Here is a 13258-nt window from a genome sequence, read left to right as displayed (position 1 = left end):
TTTGTTATAAATGCAACTAAAACCCACCACCTATACCATTGTTGTTAAAAACGTAGCTATAGGTCCCCTATGTAATAAGTAATAAGTGTCACATGATCATAGCTGCATTTAGTTTGATTGTCTTATTTGTTTGAAAATACAACTATATTCACAATAAGTGATGTTGGGACATATACATGTCATCCTTTGTTGGTGAAATTCCATTTACATTATAATCTTCAACAAATTTGTTTAAATGCCACCTTAGCTTATAAGGTTCATGGTTAGGGGTCTACAATTTTGTACGTAGAAAATGTTATTGTCAAACGAAACATCCTCGATCTTTCTTAACCACGTTAAAATCGTCTTCATAATACTATATTTATTGCAAACCCATCATCCAAAGACACATTCTACATTTCTATACAACAATTTGACAATAACCTAAATGCACTAGCATGCTTTTGGTGAAAGATAGGATTGTTTGACTAAAATTTTTCCTCTATTTTACGAACATTTGGTTCAACAAGTTTCAACTATCACTCATAATTTCATCTTAACTCATTTGAACGGTTACTGGCTATGCATTACCAAATGTTGTAGGTCAAAATTTTGAAATCTTGTCTAGCAATGGATAAAAGTTGGATGAAGAAGCAAAGGGGTTCAATGGAATATATTGAAGGTGTACTTAAGTTTGTGGAATTTGCATCTGAACATGCAAGCGATGGGAAAATCTTTTGTCCTTGTACCAAATGTGTGAATTTGTGTTTGGTCCCGCCAAGGGTGGCACGTGAACATTTGTGGAGAAAGGGGATGCTTCAAAGTTACACACATTGGAAATGGCATGGGGAATCGGCCGATGTGCCAACGGCCACCGAATGTGGGAGTAGTCATGTGCAAGAGTCCCTACAACAATATGGTGACTTTCGTGGGATGTTGCATGATTTGTGCCCCACACATGAAATGCCACCCGAACCAATGGAAGAAGGTGAAAGAGTGCAACAACCGGCTGAAGCCCAACCGACTGATGATGCACAAAAGTTTTACAACATGATAGATGATGTGGACAAACCCTTATATGCTGGTTGTACAAAATTTAGCATATTCTCAGCCATCGTTGTGTTGTTCCAGTTGAAGACTCTTTGTGGTTGGACGAACAAGTCATTTACTATGTTGCTTCAAGTCCTGATGGATATGCTTCCTTTAGACGCTAAGTTGCCAAAGGACCATTATGAGGCAAAGAAGATTGTCCGAGATTTGGGTTTGGGTTTGGGTTATGAGAAGATCCATGCTTGTCCCAATGATTGTATTCTATTTTGGAAGGAGAATGTTAACCTCGAGGCATGTCCTTGTTGCAAAGTTTCAAGGTGGAAAACGAATGAGGCATCTGTTACAGGTAATAATGCATCATCTAGTAAGGGAAAGAAGAAAGCTGCAAAGATCCTACGGTGGTTCCCCTTAAAGCCAAGATTGCAGCGACTGTTTTTGTCACCCGACCTAGCTACTTCTATGAAATGGCATGTTAATGGTCGTACAGATGATGGGGTAATGCGGCATCCTGCTGACTCAGATGCATGGAAAATGTTTGACAGTACGCATTCACAGTTCTCATCTGACCCTCGTAATGTCAGACTTGGTCTAGCTGCGGGTGGGTTCAACCCATTCGAAATTCTGAGTACTACTCACAACACTTGGCCTGTCATGCTAGTCCCTTACAATCTCCCGCCTTGGCTGTGCATGAAACGGTCATCTTTGATTCTATCACTAGTTATTCCTGGTCCTAAATCGCCAGGGATTGCGATAGATGTGTACTTGCAACCCTTAGTAGAAGAACTGAGGGAATTATGGGATGTTGGAGTAGAAGCGTACGATGCATCTTCCAAAAATGTATTCCAATTGCGTGCAGCATTGATGTGGACTGTACATGATTTTCCTGCCTACGCAGATGTGTCGGGTTGGAGTACGAAGGGTAAGTATGCATGTCGTTGTTGTGCATTAGAGACTGACTCGCGATATTTAAAAAATGGTCACAAATTCTGTTACATGGGACATAGGCGATGGTTGGGCAGGGACCATGAATTTCGGGAAGAAGATACATTATTTGATGGATCTACTGATATGCGAGTGGCTCCTATGCCACAAGTTGCGGCAAGCATAATTGTGGACACTAAAAGTTTAGTTGGACGTTGTCTGGGAAAGAAATGTCAAGAAAAATACAAGAAAAGAAAGAGAGGTGAGGTAAACCAGTGTGTTTGGAAGAAGAGAAGTATTTTTTTCAACTTGCCTTATTGGGAGGATCACAAGTTATGACACAATCTTGATGTGATGCATATAGAGAAGAATGTGATGAACAATATACTTGGCATGGTGTTGAACTTGAAGGACTGGACAAAGGACAATTACAAGGCACGCCTTGACTTGGCGGACATGGGAATAAGGAGTGAACTCCACCTACGGCGAAAAGGTGATGACAAGTACACGATGCCGCCCGCGTGTTTTCATATGTCTACATTGGAGAAAGATGGTTTCTTGCAAGTTTTGCGGGACGTAAGAGTGCCTGATGGATATGCTTCGAACATCTCACGCCGTGTCAATATGAAAGAACGCAAGATTTCTGGTTTAAAGAGTCACGATAATCACATCCTGATGCAACAACTCCTTCCAATTGCTTTACGAGGATCTTTGCCATCGCACGTTACTAGGCCTTTGATAAAGTTAGCATGTTTCTTCAGGAAAATTTGTTCGAAAACCCTTACGGTTTCAGATATAGCGAGTGCTGAGGCAGACATTGTAGTCACGTTGTGCGAATTGGAACAGATATTTCCTCCATCTTTCTTCACTGTGATGGTACATTTGGTCATGCACTTGGCTACTGAAGCCAAGATTGGTGGTCCAGTTCAGTACCGTTGGATGTACCCCATTGAGAGGTAAGTCGTATGTGATACATGTCAAATTATGTAAAAATAATGTGCGCTTTGTAAAAACTAGTGTCAATTGCTAACCTTCTCATGCGCATTATAGGTACCTCTCACGTCTTAAGTCTTATGTAAGAAATAGGGCTGCTCCAGAAGGGTGTATTGCTGAAGGATACATAGTGGAGGAATGCTTAACGTTTTGTTCACGGTATATGGAAGGAGTTGAAACTATATTTAATCGACCCATAAGGACAATGGAGGAGTCAACAGGGGCGGTTTCAAGTGTGGCACTAGGCAATAGGGAGTTGACCCAAGCTCATCGCTACGTTCTATTCAATTCCAACAACATTTACCAATTTCGTGAGTACGTACTACGGACACCAATATAATTGTATGAAAATCCAATGTTCGCTACGTGTGTTAACACTAATACAATTGCCATCGCATGCAGGATGCACAAAAGTTTGATGGAGGATGAACTTCGAAGGGGCCACTGTCGTATATCCAATGCTATTATTCATAAGCACCACATGGAGAAGTTTTGTGGCTGGTTTAGGACTCACGTAGGTGTCACTTCTTAAGCTTGCAACTTTCCCATAAGTAGAATGATTGTACTAATGATAATAAGTTTGTTTGGTTATATTAGGTGATGTCTATGACTGATGCTGATAGGGAAAGTACTGCACTTACTGATGCACTTGTCACACTTTCCAAAGGGCCATATACTTCAGTCAATCGGCTGAAACATTATGTCATCAATGGGTTAAAATTTAGGAGTTCCGATGTCGAGGCAAATAGAACAACGCAAAATAGTGGAGTTAGTGTCGCCACTGAAGGTGGCATTACGTACTACGGTGTGTTGAGAGATATTATTGAGTTGAATTATTCTGGCAGCATCAAACATGTGTTATTCAAGTGTACATGGGTTGATGATCAAAATAGGAGGGGATATAAGACTGATGAGTATGGGTTTCCTATGGTGAATTTTACTCACTCCATACATGGAGGGGAGGAAATGGTGCATGAACCATATGTCTTGGCGTCTCAAGCTATACAAGTATTTTATGTTGAAGATAAACGGCACAAAGATTGGTATGTCGTCGTTAAAACGAAAGCCAGAGATGTCTTTGATGCCGGTATTGGCCCCAATTGTAACGAGGATGAGGCAGATGGGTTTCATGAGAACATTCCGTATAGTATAAGTGGTAATGATGTTCGTAGGGATGACCTTCGTTGGGGTCGAGATGATGTGGAGGGCATGACAATTGATGCCTCTGTCATTGGGGAAAGAGATGTTCATGAAATGGACAACTTGCATGATTGTGAGTTCATTGATGATGAGTCCAACGATGAAGATGACAACGCAGTCGAGTACAGCGATGATGAGTAGTGTAATAGGATACTGCTGTTGTATGCGTAATTATGTTATAGTTATTATTGAAATTGTAAGTAGAATTTGTAAAGGTCTATTGCATGCAACATTTGACAATGTTACATATATATGTGGAAATTGTTATTTCTTCATGTCATTCCTTGTTGCCTATAATTATCTTTATGTTTGTGTTGTAAAGGTGTTGGATGCAAGAATGGAGAGGAAACGTCAATTAGGGCTGGTTTACGTTGGGCAAGGATCATCGAATTCCCGACAAAGGGTGGAGGCAGTAGATCAAGAAGCACATCATTCTGAGGAGGCAAGACCAGTGGGAAGTGAGGATGAGACACAGCCCCCAGGTAGTTAACATGTCACATTATCTAAAGTTTGATGTTTATTACTATAGATGCATAATTCAGTTCTAATAATCTATATTTATATAACATTAGCGTAGCATTTCAGTCTACTTTGGTCTATTCAGTATATGCGGTCCAATTTGGTCCTTTTGGTCCATTCATTTCCCTTGGGTCCAATTTGGTCTGCTCTGTCCATTGATTTCCCTTCAGTCCATTTCGGTCCAATATGGTCCACTCGATCAGTCCGGTCCAATTTCATCAACTTCGGTACATTCCGTCCACTTTGGTCCATTTTTGTTCACTTTGGTCTATTAAGTGCACTTAAGAATGATAAAAGATAAGTTTGGGCTGAAATTGTACGTTCTAAATCTGAATTTATTAAGGAAAAATGAAGGCAACCCAAATGAAGTGAGGTTGTTTATCTTTTCAAAATGATTGATCCCACAAAATCTTGTCATACGAAGAGGTCATAATTTGATTTTCCTTTTATTTTTAAAAGTGCCAACACTTCGTTTTGGTAAAGTGCTCTCCTTTATAGTTGAAGTTACAACCTTTCTATGGAACTTATAAGTCACTATTAAAGAGAAATGGTTGGAATGTTATGAACTAGTAGGCATTCTAATTATAATGCAAGCTAGTAAGCAAATGTTATCAACAATTAACTTGGTCTAGTAGGGAACATATTGGTTGTTTGCGACCTCATTAAATCCAAAGTGAACTAAATATGTTGCTGTAATACTGGATTTTGAAAGTTACACTTGCACAACCAATGGGTTACATGAATGTGTGGGAGAAAGGCCTACATTTACTAATTTTTTGTTTAAATGAAATCATAAACTTTTTATTATTGTGGTTAGTAGGTAGATGCATAATTTTTGCGTGGTGTGATATTTTTTAGTACTTGTGAGCTTTGATAAATCAGTCCTAATATTGGTGGTTTTGTATATACAGATGATTACGTTCAAACCCCAGCACCGGTACAAAATCCAGCACCAGAAAATACCCCTGCAAGACGTGGCAAAACGAAGTTGGCTGACATATGGGCAATGACTGGTGAGGACTACAAAATCGAGTTGCCATTAAATGCTGAAGGTCAACCGATTGGCCGGGACGGGTCTTTGTTCAAACGGTGGTTGGGGTCGTTTTGCGAGAATGGCCTACTATGCCCGCTTGCGCCTGCTGGGTGGCCAAGCGTTGCTGAAAAGTATAAACGGGATTGTTGGGTGGAAATTGAGGTAGTATGAAAATAAAGTATAAGTTACTACATTTACAACTGTTGTCCCAAGTAAATTCCCTTATTCAACCGCTTTTCTAATTAAGTTACTACATGTTGGTAACTCCACTTTTGCATTTCAGAAACGATATATAATTGATCCCACCATTGTCGCACCACCCAATCAAAAGGCATGGGCAATGCATCAGCTACGCCAAATTCGGAGAAATCGTAGGACGAAGTTAAAGAAGAAAGTCAAAAAAAGAGGCATGACACGTGAACAGGTTGCCGCTACATTACCGAATGAAGTTATCCCAGTGCAATGGAGGGAGATGGTTGAGTATTGGTTCAATGACAAAACAGAGGTACTAACTTTCTTCGTCGGTCTCATCTTCGTGGTAATTTAGTCAAGATATGTTTTGTTTTGTTTTTTTAGTATTGATGGTAATGTGGTTGTAGACAACAAGTGGAAAAAACGCGGCTAGTCGAGGTAAACAGGAGGAAATAGCTAGGTCTGGGGCCAAAAGTTTTGCACAAATTTCTGATGAAATGGTAAGAAATAAACTTACAATTCGTGAACGCCTATTTATGGTTTTAACCTCATTTCATATGCTTTAGGAATAAGGATAAGTTAGTGAAAATCTATAATATAGCTTAGAATTTGCATTTAACATAGTAAGCCATGATGTATGCTTCAAACTATTGTACAAGTCTTCTTCTTTGTTTCTTTCTTTTTTTTTTTTTTTTTTTTTTTTTTTTTTTTTTTTTCTTTTTGGGCTAGGTAAAAAGAAATGAAATTCACTAGAACACATATATCACAGCTGATACCCAGTGTGCAGAATTATAGTTTTTTTCTTTTCTTTCTAAATTTGTAGTTATGAACCTAATAAAAAAATAGATGCAACCATACCAATCGCATTTATACATATTTTCTCCATTAAGGCACTCCTTGGCTGTGAATTGTTCTAGGCATTCTTCCAAAGATGCAGCATCCCCATGAATTTCCACAGTCAAATCCATCATACTTTCATACTGATTTGAAATGTTATTGCATTTTGAACGTATCACCTGAATATATTTTTTTTTTAAACATAAAAATTGAATACCTCAAAAGGAAACCAACAAAAAGGATTATATATAGAGGAATCAAATGTACAATTAGCAATAGAAAATTTGAAAATTTGAAAATTCGAAATGTGATTTGAAAAGAATTCATTAACCTTTATCGTTGCATAACTACAGCTATATTGTAAGCCACCTCTAAGTGTTTTGAAAGTATTTAAAGAATTTCATCATGTAGGCGAAAGCTAAAGGGGCGCCCGTTGAGCTCGCAGATGTATATCAACAAGTATACCGCACCAAAGATGGGGTTGCTGTTAGTAGCCGTGTACAAGAGAACATGGTAAGCACAACTTGATCAAATGGAATTGTAGTGTATGTTGTGTTTGTATTGTTTATGGTGTGTAATATGTTGTTTGGTTTTTGTGGGAAAACATGATAGGATGGCAGCACTGTTGAATGAACAGGGCATGCGACTAGAAGGAGAGGTTGGTAGTGGAATCCTCTGGTCGAGAGACGATGCGTATGCTCGGGTGATGGATCGTCCTGAGCGCCCCGGACGTGTACGCGGGGTAGGTTTTGGAATCACCCCATCAGGAAGAAGTGCCACCAACAATTCACTGTTTACCTCGAGTCCATCATCGTCAACCAAAACAACGCAAAGGATTTTAGGGTTGGAGACGAGTCATGAAGAGCTTAGGGAGCGACTAGCTCAATTAGAGGCGAGACATAGGGAGGACCTCACTCAATCTGAGGCGAGGCATAGGGAAGAACTAGCTCAATCTGAGGCTAGACACAAACAACAAGTGGACGAATTGAGGAGTTCGATGAGAGAGATGTTCAACCAATTTAACGCATTTAGCCCAGTTATCCGTGAATTATATTCTTCTCAGGTAGCAAACAAATGTTATTTAACGAAACACTACTTTTTACAATGCATTGTTATGTGATATTAATACAATGCGTTTAATATATATGTAGAGTGGCAATGCTTGATGGGAATGCAACTGTGTATTCGAAGGTAAAACAGAATTTCTTTAAAAATTTCTCTAAAAACAATACTCTTGTTAACGAAGGGTAAATTGACTACACAACTTACTACACTACTCTTGTTTATGACTTAGTTGAACTACAACTAGCCTTCCTCTTATGTTACACAGTTGATGAAAACAACATAACTGATATGGGGCAGAGATTGATTCGTAGTACTATATTTTCGTTGTATTGTAGCCCCAATTATAATGAGCTCTCCCTATTTCTAAATAATCTTATATGCTTCCATTTTGGCATTTGATACAAATGTTTGAAATTGAACTCATATTTAGAGTATTATGTATTGCAAGCAAAAATTTGGGAAGTTTAACTTGACAGTTGTGAATAATTTGTGCAGTTTTACCATGAAGTGGACAAGAAAGCGTATGTCAAAATGGAGCCAAATGCCACTGAGGAAACTCTTCAGGCCCCACAACATGTTCTCATTCTAAGCATGTTGTAAAGTTTTTTGTGAATAGACATGAACAAACGTTTGTATATATATATTTTTGTTAATAGCCAGTTTGGCTATTTGTGATGTTGTTGGCTATGGCTGTGGCTTTTTGTGATGGTGGGAACTGGTTTATTTTGGCACTTGTGTTGTGTTGGAAACTTGTGTTGTGTTGTAATAGTAGGGAACTTGTTTATTTTGGATGGTTGTGTTGTGTTGGAACTTGTTTATTTTGGATGGTTGTGTTGTGTTGGAAACTTGCTGCTGTTGGATGGTTGTGTTGTGTTGGAACTTGTTTATTTTGGATGGTTGTGTTGGAAACTTGCTGCTGTTGGATGGTTGTGTTGTGTTGGAAACTTGTGTTGTGTTGGAACTTGTTTATTTTGGATGGTTGTGTTGGAACTTGTCTTTATTGGATGGTTGTGTTGTGTTGGAAACTTGTGATAGCAGGGAAAAATTCTTAAGTTCTGATAACAGGGAAAAAACAGCCAAAAAAGAGGGTAGGGAAAAAAAAAAAAAGACAAGCTATAGCCGCGTTTTAAAAACGCGGCTATAGTTTCTATGCAAGGTTGGCAAACGAACTGACAGAGGGCTATAGCCGCATTTTTATAAACGCGGCTATAGTCCGCAGCCTGTAGCCGCGTTAATAAACGCGGCTCCAGCGGGTCTGTAGCCGCGTTTTTGGAAAACGCGGCTATAGGTTGCTGGCTATAGCCGCGTTTTTGAAAAACGCGGCTATAGACATGATGCCTATAGCCGTGCTTCAAAAACGCAGCTTCAGACCCGGTCAGTAGCTGCGTTTTTAAAAACGCAGCTACAGACCCCGCGGGTCTGTTGCTGCGCCGCTTAGGCCGTGTTTACAAACGCGGCTCTAGAAAACGCGGCTATAAGAAAACCCGACTATAGGATATAGCCGCGTTTTCGGGGTCTATAGCTGCGTTTTTGAAACGCGGCTATAGACCCTGTTTTTTGTAGTGTGAGTTCCAAATAATTGTTATCACCAGGGGTGGAGCTATGTTGAAGGGTGAGTGGCCATGCCCCCCAAAATTTTGAAAATTTTAAATATATAATTATTTTAATGTTTTCAAAATTTAAAAAATAAGAGTTGGCCTCCCCAAATATTTGAATTAGTCTAATGATGCACTTTAAAAAAATAATTGGTCTAATAGTTATAGAGATATAACTTTATTTTTCGTAATTCTATTTTTTATTGTAAAATGTGCTTTTATATCTGTTAAATATTTGATAAAATTTGACATCAAACATGTTTGAATATATCTTTTTTAACCTGTTATGTGGCAATTAACAAGTCATTGACTTATTAAAAAAATCTTGTCACATAAATTACACATGAAATGTGTCTTTAGTTGCCATATAATAGGTTAGAGCAAGATATCTTCAAATATGTTTAGAGCCTAACTTATTCCTCCAAGTTTTGGATGATTATTCAGGTTTTTGAAAATTTCATTAGTTCAATTGAAAGATTTTTTACTTACTTTAGTATAAAATTTGATAATTTGTATCTAAACTGAAACTTTTTAACACATTAACATCTGACAAGTAATTAATATATTGATATAAATGCAAAGTTTCAATGAGGTGTAAGGTTCAATGAAGATCTCTCTCTCTCTCTCTCTCTCTCTCTCAAAGGAGAAAGACAAGGAATGCACTAATTGGCACAACCTATAGAAGCATTACCAAAATTGTAGAGCTGCTATAAAACTATCCTAAGAGGATTTTTTTTTTTAAAGTTATACTTTGCTTAAAATTTTTAATACATCGATAATTGGGGTGAAGAAATTTGAACTCTAAATGTCTAAATTAGAAATACTAGAAAAGACCAATTAAGCCACAAAGCTCTCACCATTATATTTTACTTTGTTAGTGAGAAGCAATTTCATTATTAGCCATCAATTACTAATGAGTGGGTAAACGCATTACAAAATTGCTAAAACTGTTAACATTCATATCATGGGAGCTTTTCTAAGCTCACAACTTGCAAGTAATATAAATGAAGAGAATTTTCTTTTATTTTTTATTTTTTGAAAAGAAGAATTTTCTTTAGTCTTATAGAATTGGCATAACCTAAATTAGACCATTGTGGCTGGTGTTCCTACTTTTAGATATAAATAAATATATATATATATATATATATATATATTCTTTTTTGCTATGCTATAGTATATGTACTTCATATAAGTTATATTTTTTAATTATACTTTGCTTTTTTTTAAGACATTGATAGTTAAGGGTAAAGAGAATTAAACTTTAAATGTCTTTATTGGAGACACAAAAAAGTACTGGTTGAACCATAAAACTCGTGCCATTATTGTGTACTCTTGGAGTACCATAAATGCGTATTTCCTCTTCTCACATGAATGGTGGATCCCACTAATTACACAAAAAACCTTATTATCAAGGAAAACATAAATACGTACTTCCTCTTCTCACATGAATGGTAGGTTCCACTAATTACACAAAAAACCCTATTCTCAAGGAAAAAGAAAGTTATATATCTATTAACAAAATGACCCTATCTTGCTAGGGGGAACTCATTAATCTAATTCTCTTTGAATTTACAGACGCCTTTCGTGACTAAAAAGCAACAAATTTCATACTGAATTATTATAGATACTATGAGTTTAATTAGTGAGACTCACTATTTATGTGAAAGGAAGGAATACGCATTTATGGTACTTCCGGAGTACACAATAATTTTCCCTGATTATATGTGACCAGTAGTAATGAAAGAGAAAATTTTAGAGATTTGACACACCTTACCCCTTGGGGCTTGGGCAATGTTTTGTTAAAAAACCGTATAATCTTGGGTTGGGTGGGTCTACGACTGTAGATTAGTTAGTATGTAAATTGGCCTCGTGAATCATAATAACTTCATATGAACGAATTGATTAATCATCATCATGAGTAAGTAAATAAATGGGATTAAAACTTAGTGCTTTTCATATTTCCGTACAAAAGCTGTGTGCCTTACAGCTCATTTTCCATGTTTTTTTAATCCTCAAAACCCATCACATGAGAGCTCAACGGCAAAAAAAAAAAGTTAAGGGGTCCAGACTAGACTCCTGCGGACCCAACAAATTTGAGAGCCCCTCTTTCAATCACTCACTTCCGGCCCAACAGATCGTTATTATTGAAGTGATTAAGCAGAATTGTCAATTATTTAGTATAGCAAGGACAACTTTCGAAGAATATTTAAGGAATTGAAAAGAGGAAAACAAAACAAAAAGAAGAAAAAGAACAAATAATGATTCAACACTTAGATTAAAGAAGAGAAGTGACACAGCAAGCACAAGTTTATATATAATTTCTCCCCACTGAGGGGGTAATAATAAAGTACCTGGCTTTGGATCACATTTGTCCTTAATTATTGATGGTATATATTATAAATTCCAATGTGCTGAATGATTTTGAATGAAAGATAGTCGTCTTATTCTTTCATATGGATAGGTAATAAATATTTCTCCCAGGGAATCATATTTTGCTTCCATTGGTTTAAAGAAAAAAAAAGGGATCTCCAATAGTTTGGTGATTTGTAACAATTAGTATGGCCTCAATATTGAAAAGAATGAGCCTATTAATGTAGTGCTCCATTATGTTATTATTTTGTGTACGGACACACGTGGCATGGTCTACAACAAGGAAAAGGACATATATCAACTAGTGAGTTCTCAATATTTCATTAGGTTTCGTCTCTATTTCAGGTGTTCTTTACAGTACCTTTACTAAAGAACCATGTTAAATGTGACTCTTAATATATGTCTCCTGACAAGCACAATGGAACAAGAAAAAAACAATTGCTTCTTTATTTGTCTAGGGGAGATGAGTTGCTTTAGAAAAGAAAGGCTTTCCTCTTAATATATCCTCTTACATATATTAAGCTGATTTAATAGACACGTTAGGGAAATAAAAATAGTGTGAAAACAAGGAAACACATCATTTTTTATATAATATAAAAGTAGATATATACATCATAAATGAATTTCCTATCATTATAGATTTGCATCAAGAATCAATATTAAATCTCTATCCTTTTGCATTAGTGATGGATGAGTTCTCTAAATCTATTTAAGATAAAGTCCATTGGTGCATGCTTTTTGTAGATTTTAAGTGGATGAAACTATACCGACAGTTAATGTCAAGTTAGATCTTCAAGGCACGATTGTAATTTTGGCCATTTGATTTTCAAATACTTTTTATAAAATAAATATTGAGGTCATAATGATCAAAATAACAGTTCATGAGTATTAATTGAATCACCAAATTGAAAGATATCATCAAAAAAACATGTTTTAACGTTAAGATAGATGCACTTACATGAATCTGATTCCGACCATAGGTGATTATGATCTCTTAATTTTTAATTAGTCTATTTTTAGTCCAATTGATTAATACCTATTATTAATTTTTGATATAATGGGTATTAATTGATTAATTAATGAATTAATTAGATATATTTGGAATTAATTCGCCAACCTTGAGGACAAAAAAAAAATTAAATAAATAAATAAAAAAATGAAATCAAAATTTGGAAGAAATCAGGTCCAAATTGAAAGCTGAAACTGACCAAATGAAAAAAATTATGGATTCAAAGGATCTAGAGCTAAGTACCGATCAACACTTAGGTCGGAGCCTCCAAATTCTCTTCCCTTTTTGGTTCGACTTGCTCTCCAGACAAGTTGATCTTGATTCTTACAATTTTTGCTCAGAAAAACTAATTTTCTGAGTCTCACATTACCTACAGACATAAGCCTAACTCACCCACTCTAAGTACAAATACCCCCATTCACCTTCAATTAAAAAAAAGACACCAAATCCTTTTGAAACTTCAAAAAATTCAAAATTCCTCTCTCTCTCTCTCTC

The 13258-nt window shown here is 36.6% G+C and overlaps 1 protein-coding gene across 1 annotated transcript; it reads left to right on the top strand.

The window, feature by feature from the left end:
* The first annotated feature begins 609 nt into the window (after positions 1-609).
* LOC142633511 (uncharacterized) lies at positions 610-4284 on the top strand. Its single transcript, XM_075807754.1, has 5 exons — positions 610-2212; positions 2315-2906; positions 3001-3258; positions 3346-3457; positions 3541-4284. Exons 1-5 carry the CDS (start codon positions 610-612, stop codon positions 4282-4284), a joined length of 3309 nt encoding a protein of 1102 aa, XP_075663869.1.
* The last annotated feature ends 8974 nt before the right edge of the window (positions 4285-13258 follow it).

This window comes from Castanea sativa, chromosome 1 (genome assembly GCF_040712315.1).
Source record: "Castanea sativa cultivar Marrone di Chiusa Pesio chromosome 1, ASM4071231v1".
NCBI classification, from domain to species: Eukaryota; Viridiplantae; Streptophyta; class Magnoliopsida; order Fagales; family Fagaceae; genus Castanea; species Castanea sativa.
Note: the sequence above shows the minus strand (reverse complement) of the source record. Positions and strands in the feature narration are given on the sequence as shown.